This window comes from Pteropus alecto, unplaced genomic scaffold (assembly GCF_000325575.1).
Source record: "Pteropus alecto unplaced genomic scaffold, ASM32557v1 scaffold35, whole genome shotgun sequence".
Classification (NCBI taxonomy): Eukaryota; Metazoa; Chordata; class Mammalia; order Chiroptera; family Pteropodidae; genus Pteropus; species Pteropus alecto.
The window spans coordinates 6,684,187-6,703,878 of NW_006437828.1; the positions used below are offsets into that span (position 1 = coordinate 6,684,187).

At 35.7% G+C, this 19,692-nt stretch overlaps 1 protein-coding gene across 2 annotated transcripts in view; it reads right to left on the reverse strand.

Annotated features, from left to right (window-relative positions):
* SUGT1 (SGT1 homolog, MIS12 kinetochore complex assembly cochaperone) overlaps window positions 1-19,654 on the reverse strand; it is a 33,278-nt gene extending 13,624 nt beyond the window's left edge. The window contains exons 1-10 of one of the 2 annotated variants that reach the window (XM_015591821.2): window positions 19,471-19,654; window positions 19,319-19,394; window positions 14,170-14,260; window positions 13,453-13,522; window positions 12,701-12,771; window positions 9,381-9,434; window positions 8,984-9,000; window positions 7,111-7,151; window positions 5,525-5,621; window positions 4,643-4,750 (exon numbers count right to left, since the gene is read on the reverse strand). In XM_015591821.2, coding sequence (XP_015447307.1) covers window positions 4,643-4,750; window positions 5,525-5,621; window positions 7,111-7,151; window positions 8,984-9,000; window positions 9,381-9,434; window positions 12,701-12,771; window positions 13,453-13,522; window positions 14,170-14,260; window positions 19,319-19,394; window positions 19,471-19,508 — 663 coding nt within the window. In that variant the 5' untranslated portion in view covers window positions 19,509-19,654. The remainder of the gene's footprint in view (window positions 1-4,642; window positions 4,751-5,524; window positions 5,622-7,110; window positions 7,152-8,983; window positions 9,001-9,380; window positions 9,435-12,700; window positions 12,772-13,452; window positions 13,523-14,169; window positions 14,261-19,318; window positions 19,395-19,470) is intronic. The other variant, XM_006914943.3, reaches the window with a different exon arrangement.
* Between the last annotated feature and the right edge of the window lie 38 nt (window positions 19,655-19,692).

A 19,692-nucleotide genomic window follows, 5' to 3' on the forward strand; every position in this document is an offset into this window, starting at 1 on the left:
GTAGTTAAGGCTGAGTGATTATTTTTTCAGCTCCTTTACGTTTTACAGAATTTTCTGTTTAGTGTTTATTGCTTTTAAAACCTGAATAAAAATCTAAATAATTGGGATAAAACACTAATGGCAAAAGCATTTATTGAGCACGTATTATATATTCCACGTATGAAGTGCTTCACGGATATCATCTCACTCAACAGAACCACCCTATAAAAGAATACAATTCAAATTTTCGAGATGAGAGAGCTAAGAAAGAATAACTTGCTGGAAGCGTCTTTTACTGCTAGAAGTGTTACTTATTTCCTTATAAATAAGCAGAGGTTGAGAACAAGACAAAAAAACGGTTGTATATTTATAGAAAGAGTCGCAAGCAGTTGCACTACTTGTTGGATATACGACTCTAAGCAAATAACTACTCTCACTGAGCGCCAGCTTCTCCTGTAAAATGGAATAGAGCTTACGTCGCTTAGGGTTCTTATGAGGACTAAATGAGACCATGTATGAAAAGAATATAACACTGTACTTGGCAAATAACTAAATGCTATTTCAATTTCTTCATCATCATAATTAGCTAGAAATCTAGACAAATTATTTAACATCTCTGGGTTCAGTTTCCATACCTGTAAACAGATGATAAAAATATCTACACTGTGATACTGGTGAAGATTACACAGAATAATACACAGCAGTCAAAAGTTACCCACTATGATTTTACATAGGTCAAACATATGGGACTAGCTAAATAAGCTACAGTAAATGCATATAATAAGATACTTTACTATAGAATATTTAAGGGCATGAAAAAAATATCCATAATGTACGGGTAAGTTTAAAAGCTAGTTACAGGTAGTATGTACAATAAAATCCTTTTCTTTAAAAAATGCATAAATATACATTAATAGAAAAGGTGGCAAGAATATGCTCCAAGGTCTATAATTTTTAAATATCAGCAAAAACTCAGTTATTTAAAAAAAGAAATCACTATTACCACCGCAGTATCAAAAAGACAATAAAACAACCCCAAATCCCCACATCTGTGTTTAAAAAAGGAGCATCCCCAGACATCCCAGCTCCATTTCATCATCATTGGGATTCTTCTGTGTATATTTAGAACAGGAATTCACTCTAAAACTTCTCACATTTTAGTGGGTTAAGAAGGAAAAAGGAGCTATTTGTCTCTAATTAAAGACACGCATTTTTATTTCCCATGGTTCTAGTTAAAAGCCTTCACAGTTTATATTGATATAATATAGAAAAATCACTGATTAAAACAGGAACATGAGAACATTTCCATAAGGACAAATTTACTCCGAAAGATTTTGAAAATTTGATTTTTTTTTTTTACTTAGAGTGAATATTAATCTTTAAAATGAGTATTTTGCAGCATAGCATAGCTGTCACTGAAGTTATAATTCTATGACTGTGAGCAGAAAATACTGTTAGAAAATTAACAAAATGAAAAAAGAAACATTACAGTTTCTTAATAAAGAAAATGGATTAATAGACAGATGTGAAAGCTGATATTCAATAAAAATGACTATCAAAGACATTGAAAATATGAATTCTGACTTGGAAAAACATGAGACATTACAATGTAAAGTATTTAGTTAAGAAATGCTATTTCATTAATTTAAGGGTCTTATCTCTTATTTTCATTGCAAATTATATTTCACTTGAGTATCACCAAACCAATGGTTATACATGAAAATGCAACATTCATTCAACCTTGAAGGTGGAAAAGAAAAAAAATTCTCAAAAACAAAAACAAAAAAAACCCCATTTAAACCATAGATTTTATACAATCTGTCATTTTAAGCAAATTCTTCTGAGCAAAATGCATCCTTATCTCAATTCACATAAGGATTCAGGACATGTGAATACACAGGAAAAACAAATTACTTGGCTATTTCCCTCTCTTACAGTCATCATTAAATAACTCTCAGTAACCCAGAGAAAGAGTTTATTTTCAATATTTTAACAGTCTCCCTCTGCTGTATGAAAAAGGGTTCAGAATTTTCATTTCCCTTAAGATATAATTAAGCACAGCAGGCCTTTGAATAACATCATTTCATTCAACATCATTTTGTTGTAACGTTGATGCTTAACACATTTATATCAAGTAGCCTATGGTAAAACTGGTTTCATAGGATGTTGTTTTGCTTAAAGTTGCAGAACCTATCGATGATGTTAAGTGAGGGCTTACTGTACAATTCTTTCAGTTTGTTTCCCATAAAATACAGCTTAGAAGTTGGTAGTTTAACACAGTAATATTTATTACTTTAGATTAGAACAAGAAAAATGATCAGCCTTCAGAATACATCCTTAGAATCTTAATTCTTTAATCCCAAACTTAGAAAGACCTAAGCAAAGAAACACCACCTTTACAGAAGTAAAAGCATTCCCCCTCCCTGGGCCAGACTGAACAATTCAGTAACTGTGTAAACTTAGGGAAGCATTTAAAACCCATGAACCTCAGTTTTTTCACCCATAAAACTGAAAATGAAAATACTCTGCCAACTTCATAAGGTTAACGTCAGAATCCAATTTAAATTCATTCACTGAACAATTATTGAGCACCCACAACATACAATGCACAGGAAATTATTGAATGTTTGTAAACTGGGAATCCTGTACTTTATCTGGCAACCTACCTAAAACATACACAAAGACACAAGTATGACATGCTTCTCGTCCTCAAAACTTACTAAGTGCAAGGGAAATAAAATTATATATAAACAAATTAGTATACAAGGAAGAAAAGTACTCATGTAGCATTTACAGAAGGGAAAGGGCGAAAAAGGCAGGTTAGGAACACAGCAGGGAGAGGAGGGAATGCTTAGAATCAACAAGCACTCACAAGATTCAAAGGAATAAACCGTATGAAATGACAGTGCTCAGTTACATCCTGATTCTAGCCACACAGACTTGTGCATTTACCACACATACTATTTTCATTGTTCAATTTATTTTTCAATTGCAGCTGACATACAGTATATTAGTTTCAGGTGTGCAACATAGTGATTAAACATTAATCTACCTCATGAAGAGATCGCCCCAAGAAGTCCAGTATTCATCTGAGACCATACATAGTTATTACAATATTGACCATGTTCCCTAAACTGTACTTTACATCCCCTAACTATTTTCGTAACTGGCAATTTGTATTTCTTAATCCCTTTTACTTTTCCCCCCATCCTCCCACCACACTCCCACCTGGTGACCATCCTTTTGTTCTCTGTATCTACCACACATAATATTCTTCTCTAAGTATATGGTGTGGCTTGGCGACACAAATTTTTAAGTCATTTACCATTTTAAGTCATTTACCAGTAATTTAAATTTGTTGACATTTAAATTACTTCAAAAGGACATGCGTTAACCACCTCTTAGAAATAAGCACAAAAATGCCGAACCTATAATTTTCTGACCCATCTCTCTCCCAAATCTATAGCTTTGTGCTTGATTTTTACTCAATATTCTTTTATTAAATAAATTCTACACCATGTGGATGGGGCCAGCCAGATAAAAATCTTGATAAGATTTTTGTCCCTTTTCCTCACTTTCCACCATCCAAGCAACTCAGTTTCCTCTCTCACCTAATTAAATATCTTTGTACTTCATACCCTTAAACAACTGGGCAGATCACTTTTAACTGGATACAAAAAACTGCTGCTTCTTTACTTTGCACTTCCTACTCCAACCCTCCGCAGACGTCCTCTACTTTCTGCAGGCCCAGGTGCCCTTCTTCATGACACAGGCTGACCCTGACTCTGTCCTATGATAGGAAAATTCACATGTCGTAGGACTTAAACACAATAGTTAACAACATAATACATTGTAGGACATGTGTATAAAGGTGTAGTAATAGAAAAAGTCTATTTATATCATTCATTCTCATTAACTCATCATATACCTTCATATGATTTTACAGATAAATGGAATTCAGAGCTCATTTAGTCCATACCCCTCATTTTTATAGATGAAAATTTACTCCTATAGCCGTTTTGTGACTAGTCTACATTTAAAGGTCAAAGAACCAGAGTCAGGTTTTTTGATTTTCAGTTCGATTTTTCCTAATTATACTACTATCTACACGTTTTGATACTTAAAATATTCTCTGCAATTTAATTCTATTGAATATTTTACTTTTTAAAAATATAAAGAAATCTAAAAATTATACAAACTGCAATTTAAACTGTTAAATAATCTCTCGTAACAAATTTAGCTTAACTAAAAACAAAAGAGCAGATTTATCTTTATAGTAGTTTGTACTGTTAACAGCATAAGGTGAGAAAAGAGTTTGTATATCAAGAGGCCAGACAGACAAGTTCAAGAGAAGAGATACTGTCAGTATCAAATCTTAAAGAGAAGCTGATTATTACATCTTTTTTGAAAACCTCTTTATTGAGAAGTATTATACCTGTCTGAGTAAGTATACAAACGCCACTGAGATAAAGCAGACTTTTTACACTCCACTGTTCTAGAATTTTGAGAGGGGAAAACTGTTACTCAAAAATTATCATCATTTACCTTTCTCTTTTTAAAGATATGTAGCTGAAAGGATCTATAAGCTTATAATCACACAGATTGACCAATGTTTCTATACTTTGAAAATATTCCTACTGAGAACCTTTTTTAATTGTCTTACCTTTGTTGAAAGTACTTTAAATGTGCTCTGTTCTGGTATTATAGGATGGAGAAGTCTCAGTTTCAAATTGTAATCCTCTCCAGAAGGAAGTTTCACCGAAGCAGACAACTAATAACACAAAATTAGCAAAAAATTTTCTACATTTATATAAGGAAGGGTAACATACTTAATTTGAATATAATTACAGAACTTCAATATTGTTAGATTATTTTAAACACTTTATATGGGATATCAGATCTAAGAACCTCAAAATGATCCCTTTTTCCCCAGCTGGTATTCTTCACATGTAGTCTCATATACATAATTAAATAAGAGAAAATGTTTCATAATACATATTTAACATTTAAATATCAAGGAACCCAATAAACGAGGGCAAAATGTAGTAACAAAAAGTATTCACATGCCAAACATCTGGTTCTACCACTAACTCTGAAATGTCTATCAAAAAGTTTTTCCTAAATGCTAAGAAACCAAGACATGGAAAGTCATAATACAGTTAGTAAATTCTAAAATGTATAAAGCACGTAACTAAGTAGACCTTTCTTCATGAAGCATACCACACAAATGTGACCATATATCTTACTAACATCTTTCATATTTGTCAATCAAGTTCTGCTTTCTCTCCTAACAAATCTCATTCCAAGTCTAAAGAAAGAAGAAATAATGCGCATCTAGCTATAATCTATAGTATACATAAACTGTTGTCTCAAAAATTAAAATGATTTAAATTGAAGAGCAATGCTTTAGTTTTTTATCAGCATTTTCTACATCATCTCAGGAAGAAATGGTATATGACATACTATAGATTACTCTGCAACATACTATATTTGTAAATAAAAATATTTAATCTTAACATTAAAAAATGGTTCAAAGACTAATGACCTCTTTTTCTGAAAATTTCACATTTACATCATTCTTCTGAACGTTCTTGATCATAAGTGTAATGATTACTTGAGATTCTGTTTGATACCAGTCATACCTATTAAGAAAGAAAACAAACTTAGAACTTCTAGTTTTTTTAGAGTTGCTTCTTTGTGTTTTGTCAAGACAAAAACTATAATCGAATTAAACAACAAGAGCTCCACCTTGTGGAACAAAATAGCAAAGCAGCTGTTGATTTACAGAAATAATTTTATGTAACTAATTTCCTACGATCTCTACTAATGGGAGAGAACAGTGAAGTAGATGATGCCCCTAACCCTTCCATTAGATTTAAATACAAGATTTTCTGGGTTCTGATTTATATCTCTGACACTATTGTGCTTAAGCTAATGTTAAGTCGAAATTTATTCTAAACGGCTAACAGTTATTGGTGGTATCACCAATAGTTTTACACTCTCATTTCAACCTAATACTAAAAGAAGCACTCTATTCCTATTTTACAGATGAAAAAATATGAGCTCAGAAGGGTGAAGTAATCAGCCAGTCAGTGGCAGGTGGTACACTGGAGGCAGGCCAGCTTGACCCCGCACTCCTGTATCTCTAAACTGAAGCGGGGGTGCAAAATGCCCTAAGCACAGGAAGCGGAAGCAAACATGCTAATTAATATAAAATATCTTAAAGTTTAAATCATCCTGCCAGGCGTAACATTAAATACAATATCTTCCTTCAATCTCAAGGTATGTGGGAAAACTAGAGTGCCTAGAAATTGTGCTTCTTTCCCACTGAAAGCTCTAAAACTCCCTAAAGACAGAACTATTTGTCTATCACGTCACTAATGCTCCAAACACCATAATTACTATCTGATGTTTGTGTCCTATCCCTGCTGCTGCTAGTCAGTTTCTTGTCTACTAGGTACTTGGAGAGTCATCCTGTATTTTTTTAGAAAAAACATTGAATAAATTATTTTAACATTTCCAAGCCATTTTAGGTAATTAAAATGCACCTTGATTAAAAAAATGAACTATTTTTTAAGTGTCTCACAATTTCCCTTTGAAATTCAGTGAGGATGCAAAGCTCCAAATCAATGCCTCTTGTTTCTGTTACAGTCCTAAGAATACAAGTTATATGTGTGGCTAATAAATAATTAATATTCAAATACCTGCTAGATGCTTATTCCTTATTGTAACTGCTGCCCTCAGCAAATCACTTTCAATTCATGTGGAATTATTCTATGAAAAATTTACTCCAAACATAAAAGGCAGGTTAAGTTATAATTCTATCAAACCTACTGCTAACTTTTTTACCTGTGTAAATAACTTACTTGGAAGAGGCTCTCCTTAATATATGGAAAGGTGACTAATATGAAACCAGATGAAGCAAGTTTAAAGTAGAAAAATAATTTGAATTTAACCTTAATGTATACACTAATACTAATCAATAAACAGCCTTAGAATGAGTTTTTCCAGGCTATAACATGAAGAAACACTTAAAATCACAGGGTAAAGACTTGCTTACTACTAAATAACAGTGTTTTTTCCCTTTAGGCATATTTATCATGCACTGTTTTAAGAAAAATAAACACTTACTTGATTTTTGACTGATGAGTCCGCTGGGTTGCAGACTGATTCTGCCAAGTTGAAAGAGAAAGATTTTTTCAAGTTAATTTAGCAATTGTATATTAAAATGTATGATTTATTAATTTACCCAGTGCTATAGTTACTTCAATAAGGAATAACTACATGAAGACTTCCTTCAAAGACAAAACAGGGTATCCATAATTGTTAAATAGGCTTCACAAAAAATTTCAATATTCGGCATTTCATAATTTTATTAATTTCAAAAAAAGATTCTTCTTCTAAAATAAAAAAAAATACATTAAAAAACCAGAAAACTTTCCAAAGGTATCGTTGAAAATGGTTACACATAAAATATCCAGTTCCAGATTCGGTAAGTCTCTAAACTGAAAATAGTAACATTTAAAAACCACTTCTCAGACTATTGTACAGCCTTCATGCTTAGCCATGCAACAAACACTGTTCTGGAACATATGAAAGAACATTCCATGGTGCCTTCCTGGTAACATCTCACTTCATTTATGGCCTCTCTGCAACAAACACCGTGCAGCGGCTATCCAGAAACAAAGGGGCTCTTGACCAATCCACATTTCCTCATGTGCCAGTCAAGGCTATGTAAATCTAAAGGACTTGCCTTGGGTTGTGGCCTCTAAGCTGTAGCTAAATTAGAAGGGAAGAGATGGGGTTTGGAGGAAGAAAGTAAAACCACTCAAGAGATCAGAATCTAACTCAGATTTACTCTCCAGTGTTAGCTAGTTAGAAATAACAATCTAGATGACTTCGAGTGGAGATTATTAACTACAACAGATTATTCCAGTTCATCTAGGTACCAAGATAAAAGAAGACTGAACTACAGCAGTGATAACAAGCGATGCAGCTAAATAACCCTTTAGCAGCCCTAGACGGTCTTTGTTAACCAAATGACATTGTGTTGTTTTCAGGCCTACTGCCAAACCCCAAGTATTTAAGACCTGGACAAAAATACCAGCGGGTGCAAGAAGCCAACACCACCTACAGCCCATTCCCAATCCATCACCCTAGGAATACAGAGAAGCCCAGAGATACAGGGATAGCTGGATGAGGCTCACTTCCATGATGCTTAAAACTCCAGTCATTACGCACACACAGAACTGGCCCAACGTTCACAACCTGCCTGAAGATTAGCTCTATCAGGCCCAGATTAGATATGAAGAAAGCTCAAAGGATAAATGACTTTCTCAATGTCACAATGTAATTCTAGAAGACAGAGATGAAGAAACAGTCAAAAAGGTTAAATAATTGAGAGTCAGGAAAACACCACATCTGCTGACTCCTTGTCATTTTAATTCTTGACTAAATATGTAATGATCTCTGCTAAAAAACCATTAGCCATAATTTAACTATGTGTTACATACAAACTAAGTTGGGTAAAACAAAAAAATCAAACAATTTCCACTATAATTTTTAATAACCAAAAGACGTGAATCTTCATGTCCAAAATAACATAAAATTAGACAGAGATCAACATTTCCAAATCAGTTTAATCTTTGTGTCTTAACAGATGCCATAACAAGCCTTGCAAGTGCTTCTAAGACAGCAACTGTTTAATCTAAATGTGATGACTTTTCAGCAAAGAAACAATCATCCTGATTAAACTATAATACCAAATCAGCATGAATCACACATAAGCACTAAATGCATTAAAAGAGCCCAATCCTTTTTTATGACTATAAACTTCTATATTTATATCACCAAAAAATGTTATTATTTCAGTTACTAAAAGAACAAGTATCTAAATGGAATTGCTTAATATTTAAACTGAGAGAAAGATCGAAGTTCTGTCTCAAATATATACGGTAATTTTTTAATTAAATAAAAACATGAAGGATAAAAACTTGGGACTTACCACTGTGGATTGTGATCCTATTAAAAACATAAAAAGGAAACATTTTCAGATAACAGTGTATTTACAAGCAAAGTTGCATACATGATTTTTTATGGCACAAACATACTGATTAAGCAAACCAATTCTCCATACATTCTAAACAAAAAAAAAGTGGTTTAATTTTGCATCCTGCAATCACTTTAGACTCGTTAGTAATTACTGACCAGTAATATCACTGCAAAACAAATTCACCCAAATCTCCCTTTCAACATAACAAACTAGGCAAAAATCAGAATACCTTTGGAAATCTCTAAGGGAGTATGTACTACTTATAAAGTTAAAAACAAATTTGTTTAAATTAAAAAATGGCAAACATTTCCTTTTAAATTGAAAGATCATGGGAAACCTAAATACTTACCATTCTGAGCTTCCTGACACCTCTTAACCCAGACAACAAAATCAGCATCTGCACCTAGAAAGAATAAGCTGACTGTAAAATCTCACGTGCACAATCCAAATATTCATTCAAAAAATACTTACTGAATACCTAGCTACTATGTTCCATTATTATAGGCACTGAGGATTCAGCAATGAATTAAGACAAAAATACTTGTCCTAACAGAGCTTACAGCAACCCTAATATTATAGCTACAAATATAATATTAAGGTTAACATTTAGTTGTTCATCCTGAAAAACTTTAATTAAAAACAAATTAGTTTTAACCACAGTCAACTTTACTGGTTCCCAGATATAGATAACCTACAGTTCCCCTCACCCTTCTCTTCTTAAAAGGAGCTTCTTCTCACAAAACAAAATCCGACCTTTAGCAGATTCCTAATATGCCATCAGCTAGGGTAGGGAGGCGGCCTGGTAATTGGCAGCTGGGTTGAGGTCCAGAAGCCTCTCCCAATCCCAGTTTGCTCTCCAATGCAGCTACCTACCTATTCTGTCCACTATTCTCTCAGGGGCTCTACCTGTTCCTATGCCTTTCCTACCAACACCAAGGAGCATCTTTATACTTTGTGGAGTTTTGTCATATCTCCAAGTTCCATGGCAGCCAGGAATATAGATGGTAAACTATATATTTATAGACAGCAATATAAACATGTAGAGATACTATTCAATTCTGAAGACTCAGAATAATGACAATATATACAGTTACAGAATCTAATAAACTATAAGTGCTAAAAAAATTAGTAGAAGTACCCTAAATGAAAGTTTATTAATTCAAGCTAACCACAGGCAAGATGATTCTGAAAAATAAAAAGCAATAAGAAATTTCTTAAAATGAAATTTTCTAATTCAATAATTTAGAAATGAAATTCAACTGCACAGGCCTTCACTCTCTCTCTCTCATTCTAGTGGGAAACAATTACAGTAATATCCTAGATTTAACTAACCTATTATTCAAACTAATCAGTAAATAAGCCAAGCTTCCTACCATACAAAGGGAAAACAAGGTAATATTGTGAACTATAAACTTCTTACTCTGGTTGATAATAATGGAAGCCTAACAGTTTAACATAAATTTTTCCTGGAATTAATTAAAATACTAATTTGTTTTTAAATTATATATCCTCAGAAGTAATTTTACCAAAGAGCAGACACCTTCTGAGGCCACCTCTGAAATAATCCTAAAAGTCAATGGCATGATAAGAAGATATTACTCAATGAACAAATTGAGGCAGAGAACTTTGTTGCTCTAAAAAGATAAGGAATGAGGCTTAGAAATCTAGAAGATGGCATGACTCATGTCTGATTCCGAGTTTTCAAACATGTATTGAGAGACTAGATGACTTTTTAGACTTTGCTGAAGGCGCAGATACGCTGGCCTAACTGAATAGCCATATACTGCACTTGGGATAATCAAGTTTGAGAATAACTACTGCTTAGATCTCTTTCCTAATTTGTAGGTTGCATTTGCAAAGTTGGGCCTAATGTCCTTTCTCAAGTAGGATACAGCAGAAAAGCAAATATTCAAAGCAGTACACAGTAAATTTTTAAAAATATAACCACATCATACTTTAGAGCGAGGTTTCTCAAGTTCAGCACTACTGACATTCTGAAGGAGAAACTGCCCTGCTGTGGGGGCTCTCCTGGGCACTGCAGAGCACTTGGCGGAATCCCTGCTCTACACACTGCACGTCAGCAGCGCACCCCCATCCACCATCATGACAATCAAAAATCTCTTCAGACATAGCCAAATGGGAGCAAAATCAAAATCAGAGAGTTAGGAACCACTGCTTTAGAGGCGTGTGGTAACACTCTACCATAAGATGAAGATAAAACTACAATACACAATCAGGATTATGTCGTCTACAATTATCTAGGAAATTACTTACCACCTGTTAGTATTTCGCAGATATTTTGATTTTTGGCTCTTACAATTCTAGATATGTGCACAGATATCTATAGTGCTGTGATAATTTTCATATATAGGTATCCCCCGCTTTTCGAAAATCGGCAGTATGCCACTTTGTTTTTATCAAAGACCTACCTATATTAGTACTGTTTTCGCCAACCAAATGAAATCCAAAGAAGAATTTTGCTTCAGTGTTTGATTGGCAGGAGGCTTTATAGAGGCAGAGCACAGCCAGTGAGAGTGGCCCAGCCAAGCTCCTTGCCCAGGACTGCTCCTTGCACACTCAGCATCTCAGTATTACCTGCCACAGCTTTGAACCACGTCTGTGAGCATCCGTGCTTTATCTAGATTTACTGTTAGCAAGATGTGTCCTAAGGTATCATAAAACCCTAACAGAGGGCTGACAGTAAAACTGGATGTAATTAAGCATTTCACTCATGATGAATGAAACATTCTGTATGTATAGAACTTGCTTGCATGCACCATTCATACTATTTACAGGCAGCGAGAAAGAAACTTGAAAGCTGCTGAAGTAAATATTGGTTCTGCTAGTAACAAAGTGGTCTCTTTTAGCTAGCATCTAGTAATGGTTAAAACAAAGTCTATCGCTTGAATGAACTGATGGGTGTACAAAGTGTGGTGAACAAACATTATTTCTATTTTATACAGGCTGTATATTTATCATATAATCCCTGCTTTCACTATATATTAGTGTTATTTTAGGTTTTATGTGTTATTTGGTATGATTTGGTAGGTTATTTTTTGAGTCTGGGAATGCTAAACATTTTTTGCATATAAATTAATGGTAATTACTTCTTTGCTTTACACCATTTTGGCTTATGGAAGGAGTCACAGGAACACTCTCAGATGACAGGGGAAACCTGTATTTCTCTCAAGAAGATGACGTTAAAAACTCACAATACTCTCAAAGTTTCATGTTTCTTCTGTACCTTAGTCACAGTTTACCTAAACTTAAACTTCACTTCTCAATAAAAATATTCGTTGTAAGATTTCCTATTTCAGTAATTTGAATAAAACTTAAAATGAATAAACTTCTGAACAAGAGAGCAAATTAAACTTTCACTTCTCTATTAGAAAAAGTAAAATACCAGACTAAGCAGAGGGAGCACACTAAGTGTTTACATGTAGTTTTTAGCTTCTAATGGTAAAGTTTACCTGTGATTTCAATGCTAAAAGGCCAATTTAATCAATATTCAAGCACTCAAATTCTGCAATCAACACAAAATATCATTAAAAAGAAGAAAAAGGTGTTAGGTTTCTATAATTGACTTGAGATTATACTAACAAAATTCAGCTATATATTTAAGACACAGAAAAATGGATGAGTTTATTACCACATAATTCCAATACTTACTATCTAATTTCTGTCCTTCTGTAAAAGTTTCTAGAGCAGCAGCATAGTTTTTTTCATGGTATTCACAGATCCTGCAGGAGCATATTTAAAACAAATACCATGCGCACGTGAGATCATGAAAAACAGCCTTCTTTCTAATTAAAATATCCTAGTGTTCTCTATTCTCAAGAATTTAAGTATATATTAATAAACCAAGATTTTCAAAATGCTCTATGCAATACCTAGTATAATTCCCATTAATATCCAATTTTGGAACTCATTTCAAATAGAATTTCTTGATTTTAATTGTATATATTTGCTTATTTCAAAATACAGTTAAAATAAGGAAATAAAGAAATTTCTTAAAAAATAAAGTCACACCTATCAACAGAAACAAAGCTGGGTATAAAGTACACAGGTATAGAGTTTTCACATCATTGTCCAGCTTGGCTGAGAAACAGATATTCTCTAGTCAGTTAAAGACAGTAAATTCCAAATGATGAACAAAAAGGGATTGGAAATCCATCAGCTTCATCTGTATCTTGCAGTTACTTCAATCATCACTATTTTAAAATATACTAACTATACATCTCCTATCACATACTGCAGTTAATACAATAACAGAAGTATAAATTTATCTAAAATTGAATCCTATGTGAGCTATAAAACATATAAATACAGAACTTACTATTTATATAAAACAACCATTAATTCATTCAACAAACTAAACACCTATCTGCCGTCCAGACCCAGCCAGAGTAGTTACTGCATACCCTTTTCTCAGCACAGCAGTGGGATTATTTGGATTAAGTTCAAGAGATTTCTTTGCATCAGCAACAGCCTCTGTGTATGAAAAAATAGGTTTTTTAGTAATTTATGGATTCTAACAAATATTACACATAAAATTTGAATCAGTCCTAGGGTTTTAAGTTGGTGAAATGGACAAGTGGTTTTAAATTAGAAAAAGTTAATCCAAAATACTCAATAAATATTATCCTCATACCTTCCTATTAGTCTAATATTTAACTTTCTTTTTAAAGTTCTTTAGTCAATGAATAAAGCTGTCACAAAGTTCACCTAATTTTCTCATTACCATTTGTGCAATTTGATTCAAAGTATTTAATTTTTCCTTACCCAGATTTTCTATCCAGAATTAGTTACAAAATAAAGAAATGTATTTTTTATTTAAAAATGCAACTAGAGCATTTTACTTAAATACTCTGTAAAAGAGTGAATATGCTATTCTGTTAGCATATCTAATAACAGCAAATGAAATCTGTATAAATTCTCCACCCACTGAAGAACAGACACCCATAAAACTTAAATGGGCTTTGCTCGACATAATGTATCATATTTCAGCTACTTCTCTTTGTATGAAAGACCAATTTAAAAACCCTCGAAGATGATCTCTATTTTATTTGATTCATTGTATCCTGGTTAAATTTATAACTAACTCATAAAGAAACAATATACTTCGTAAGAAAAGTTACCACAGTAATTCCCAAGAAGGATGTGACAATAAGCTCTTTGACAATAACACTGTGCATCATCTGGTTTCTGTTCCAAAGCCTTAGTCAGCTCCTACAAACACAAACATACGGAGTGTAAGTATATTTTTTAAGAACAACTAAATTATAATTAAAACATAACTTTTAATCAAATAAGTATTGTCATAAACTATTTGGAGGAAAGATAACAGGGAAAGAAGCTTGGAGCTTTTCTTTGCAAGATGATCGATCTCTCTCCATCTCCTCCCCTCTCCCCCCCAAAACCCACGATCTAATCTAGTATCTATGTAAAGCACTTAACAGCTCCTGGCCTATATTAGGAACTCAATAAATGGTAATTATTATCACCTCATTTATTCTGAAGAGTTTAGTTGATATACATTGACCATCACAGATTTTCTCCTTCTAATTTGGAGAAGATTCAAAGATCATGTAGAATTTGAGATGCCTAGAAAATGTGAAGCTGTCCAATAAAAAAAAACTGGAAGTTAAATCTAGAGTTTAAGAAGGTTAAAACAGAATCAATAAATACACAATCAAGCTTACCTGCCCCTCTCCTATCCTCTGTCAATGGCAGACAACCCAAAGGAAGCCCAGATACAGTATCCCATAGATAGCTACTATCAGTTGATCAAACAGTTAACATCAGATTAACATTTTTGCCACCCGGGGCATTCATGGGGCATTCACAGCTTATACAGATAGATGGAACAATAATGATACAAGAAAAAGCACAATTAGTCAGACCAAGGACAACTGCAGGCAAATAGGGACAATTTGATTCTCTACCTACTGCCCACACACTCTAGGGATTTGGAACTCTCTTAACAGGTAAAATTATTTCAATAGCCACACATTGACTATGCTTTAACCTAATAGTGTGAGTCTCACAGAGCAATATATACTTGGTAATCATATACCTAAAATCCAATATACCTAAAATCCAAACCACTTTTTACCATCTCCACCCTATGGCCCTGGTACAAATGGTAATGAAAGTCAGATCTTTTTACTATGTCTATGCTTAAACTCTCCAGCATCTCTCCAGCTGACTCACAGCAAAAGCCCAAGACCTTCTAATAACCTGTAAGCAATGCATATAATAAACCCTTCTTGATATGACCCTCTGCTATCTCTCTGATCTCATCTCTTCCTACTCTTCGCCTTGTCCTCCCTTCTAGCCACAATGGCCTCCTTGATCTTCTTCAAACACCAGCAGGACTCTGCACCTGCGGCTCCCTCTCACTAGAATCGCCTTCCCCCAGCTGTGCAGATTCATTCTCTTACTACTCGGTGACAAGGCCGTGCCAAAGACAAGATTCAAATCCAGGTCTGTCTGACTCCAAGTCAGATTTTAACCACTAAACAGCATGCCTCTTGGAAATGTTTCTTTACTCCAAGTTTTTTTCACACACCAGCTGACATTTATATTAATAGGCTTTCTAATACTTTAAAATTCTTAAGTTAAATAATACCATCTTGCACTAAACTTTCAATTTTAAAAACAGCTGACAGTTTATCTATCTACTCAAATATTATCTTCAAAATAAATTTCTAGCCTTTCCGCAGCAAGAAAACAGATATACCATGGGTCAAAAAGCTGTTAAAGATTATATTAATATCTGGGTCATCAATTCAAAAGTATTTTTAAACACCTATTATGTAATAAACATAGGCAAGACACTGGAGGTGCACAGAAAAATAAGATTCCTTTTCTTAAGGAGTCAGGTAAAAATTTCTGAATTTCAACATCCAACTTGCAAAAGACCTTTAAAAATACAAACCAACTGTTGGTTAAGAAGGACAAGTTATGGTGACTCAGTTAAATAAACTAAACAACTGACTAATCAGGCTGTTACCAAAAAGTTACAAAAAACCACCTAGCACAAACTGAATGTTATGATACACAAATGAATAAAGCACAATAATCAGTTTACTTTGAATAAGCAATATATATAATAAAACCCAAAAAAGTGAAGATAAAATGAGTTGTGGTTACATCTGACCAGTGGCATGTTGTCAGAGTTCCACTGTTTCTGTGACAACAGTTGCCAGCTGCCAGAAGACAAAGAGATTGAAAGTGAGGGATCTCGAAAGGCCAACACTTCAGTGCCAACATCTGAATCATAGTGGCAAAAGGCTACTTAACACAGACCAATTTGAGACGTATCGTAAACATGTCCAAACATATACTTACATAAAAAATTACATTATAGTAACTCAATTTATAGTTCTCAAAAATTAAGCTGGTGATCTGTAAAGTGTAATTATGCTGAGATTATTACTAAAATAATGGTGAAGAAAGTACCCTAATAACCCAGAATAGGAAGGAAAAACTCCTTTTTAAGGCATTAAAATTGTTTCAGACTTGGATCTTAGAAAATGAATTTCCAAATCTTTAAAGTTTTAAGCTCTTGTAAAATGCTACTCAAGGTAACTGGTTAAGGTTAAAAGCAAAAGCTGACTGCCCACACTGAAGGTCTTTACCTCTGGGTTATCTCAACTTGATTTCATTTTTCGTTTTCTTCCAGCCACAGCTAATACCCAATCATGGATGATAAACAGTACCAACCCTTCTCCTTTCCTAAACTACCTAACACTGCTAGAGAAAAACCACATAACTATGCACGAGTGGTACCAATGTCCATTTATGCTAACCAGCTGTGTTCTCAACAATCTGTAGTCAGCTACCAAAACTTTAATTACATTTCCAATCCCACCCCCAGCTCCAGAGGATGACCCTAATGCACTGAGCCCAGAGACAATCACTTCTAAACTGTATAACCTTGACCAAGTAAATCTCTTTAGCCTCAACTTTATTGTTAGAAAATGCAAATAACCCATCTCAGTTTGTTGCAAGAATTATGGTAAGAGTTGTTTAACACATTTGAGTGCCTACCACATCCCAGGCACCACACTAAGAACACAGTGGTAAACAAGATACACAAAATGCTTGCTCTCTTGATGCTTACATTAGGGCCCAAATTAAATGTGAACAGAGAAAACAGCTTCTCAGTGAAGGCGACATTTCTGCTGAAATCTAAAACGATGAGCATCTCCAAGCAAAACACAGGGTTTAAGTGGAGAGAGTACATTTTAGGCAAAAGGAACTGCACGCCCAAAGACCGTCCAACAGGACTGCGCATGACATATTCAAGTAACAGAGAGCCAGTGTGGCTGGAACCCAGAAAGGAAAGAAACTGCAAGATGCCTACCTCAGGGGTCTCGCCGTGTACCTTACATTACCTATCTTCACAACAACCCTTTCAGATAAGTCCTGTTTTGCCCCATGTTAAAGATGGGAATTATGATCCAGCGTGATAATAGGAACTTTCCTGAGGTTACAGTTATCAGGAAACCAGGATTTGGACAAGCAGTCTGATTCCATGCCCACTGTTAGGATAAACTGTGCTGTATTTGCACAGTGGAATACTACACAGCGATGGAAAACTGCCACTCCATTCTACAACACGAATGTATCTCGCACGGTTAAAGCAAGACAGAGTGCCTACACTCAACTGAGTACCTAGTCTATGATTCTATGTGAAGGACAAAAACAAGAACGAACTAACTGATGGTGATGGAGATCAGAGTAATGGTTGCCTGTCAGGAAAAGGGAATTACTGGCTGGGAAGTAGCATGAGGGACCCTTGAGGACGCAAGTGTTCTGTATCTCAATCTGGGTGGAACATACATATGGAAAACTGCAATATATTAGTTGCGGACTTCAGATTTGTTATTTACATATATCATACTTCAACAAAAAAATTAAAAAGTAAAATCAGTGGGATGGAAAGTGACATCGCTCTCCTTTAAAAGCATCTTATGTACCAACTGTATTTCCAAAGGAGGGACAGGTCTGAGGATCAAAACCAATGTAAATTCAGAAAATGGCTATCTACCTGACCTAAAGAACTGCGGAGAAAAATTCTCAGTGCCTCTTGTAACATCATTCTAATACTGATCCCAGAAGCCTCACTAGGAAACATTATAGTACAACTATGATCAACCACTTCATTTGAAGGCCTTCATATGCAGGTGCAAAAAAACATACTCTGACCTAAGAGGCACTGAGGGACGTAGCCCAAGGCTTCCTCCCCACCTCATCTCAAACTCCTTTTTCATTCCACTCTAGTCAAACAGCGTTGTACAGGCCAGCTTCATCCCTACCTCAGGATCTCAGCACTGGCTCCTCTCCCTGCCTGGAATGCTCTTTCCCCAGAGCTTCCCAGCTCATTCCCTCAGGTCTCTGCTCAAATGTCACCTCCTCAGAGAGACACGACTACCATGTGGCAAATTATTGCTAAAAGTCATAGGTAGAAAAAAGATTCTCTTGCCTCAGATTGCTAAACTTAGGCATGTTAGATTATAATAGCACAGGGTTTGGTTTCTTTTCCTCGTGCTTCAAAGCAAGAAACCCCTGGCTAAATTTTGTAGCCCCCTGTATCATGTATCGTTGGCTTAGACTCTATCACTTTCTATTATTATTTAACTCTTGACTTTTTACTTTCTTTTATAGCTTTATAGTCTTTCACTTGACACAAAGTCAGCTAAATACATGACTTTAATCTAGAGCAATCGGTGCCTTGCACACAGTAACTCCAAAAACTAGTTTTGATTAGTAAGTGAATAATGGACGGTAGCAGGCCAAATGATAATTTGCAGGGACACAGGGGCAAACGGTTTTACCCCGGTGGTCCGAGTCCACACACTTAGCACATCGCCTAGGACATAAAAATGGCAAAGACGACTGTCGAACGACAAACCGAAATAAACTAATATCGTCAAGCCCAGATTTCACTTTTTCTTCTAGTCACGTCATTTAAAAGAAAAATCTTTCCAGGCCGACTATGCATGTCAATCACATAAAAAGACGAGGTTTTTCTAAGGAGCTGCGAGAATGCAGAAACGGTCTCGGAGTGGGAGGGGGCGAGAAAAGAGGTTCGGGGTAACCGGGCTACTTTGTAGCAGAGAAAGAAGAGGCGGAGGCTGTCAACACCAGGGCTGAGGCACCGCAGAAGCGGCCGGCCCAGCCCGGCCCGGCCCGGCCCGGGAAGGCGAGCGCTGAGAAGAGACGGAGTCGGCCGCGGCCCCAGCGAAGCATCCGGGAGGCCGGGACGGGTTCGCTCACCTCTAACGCCGCCTGGGGGTCCTCGTCGATGAGAGCGTCTGAGAAGCTCCGGAAAAACCTGCCAGGAAAACCACGACTTCAGCGAGGCTCGCTAACCAAGCAAAGGGAGGGAGGGGGGTAAAAGTAAACAGCAGGGAAGGGAGAGCGCGCACCTCTGGGCCGTTGCAGGTCCCGCTGCAGCCGCCGCCATCCCTAACAGTCGCTGCTGCTGCCGCTGCTGCTGCCACCGCCACTCCCGAGGTTACCCGCTCCGCCGCCGCCCAGGGGGAAACTTCTGGAGCGACACCAACCGAGCTTCCGTCCTAAGTAGCCAACGAGCAGCCTCGCAGCGGGCGGCGGGGGAGGGGAGGCGAGAGGCGGGCGCGGGGCCGGCT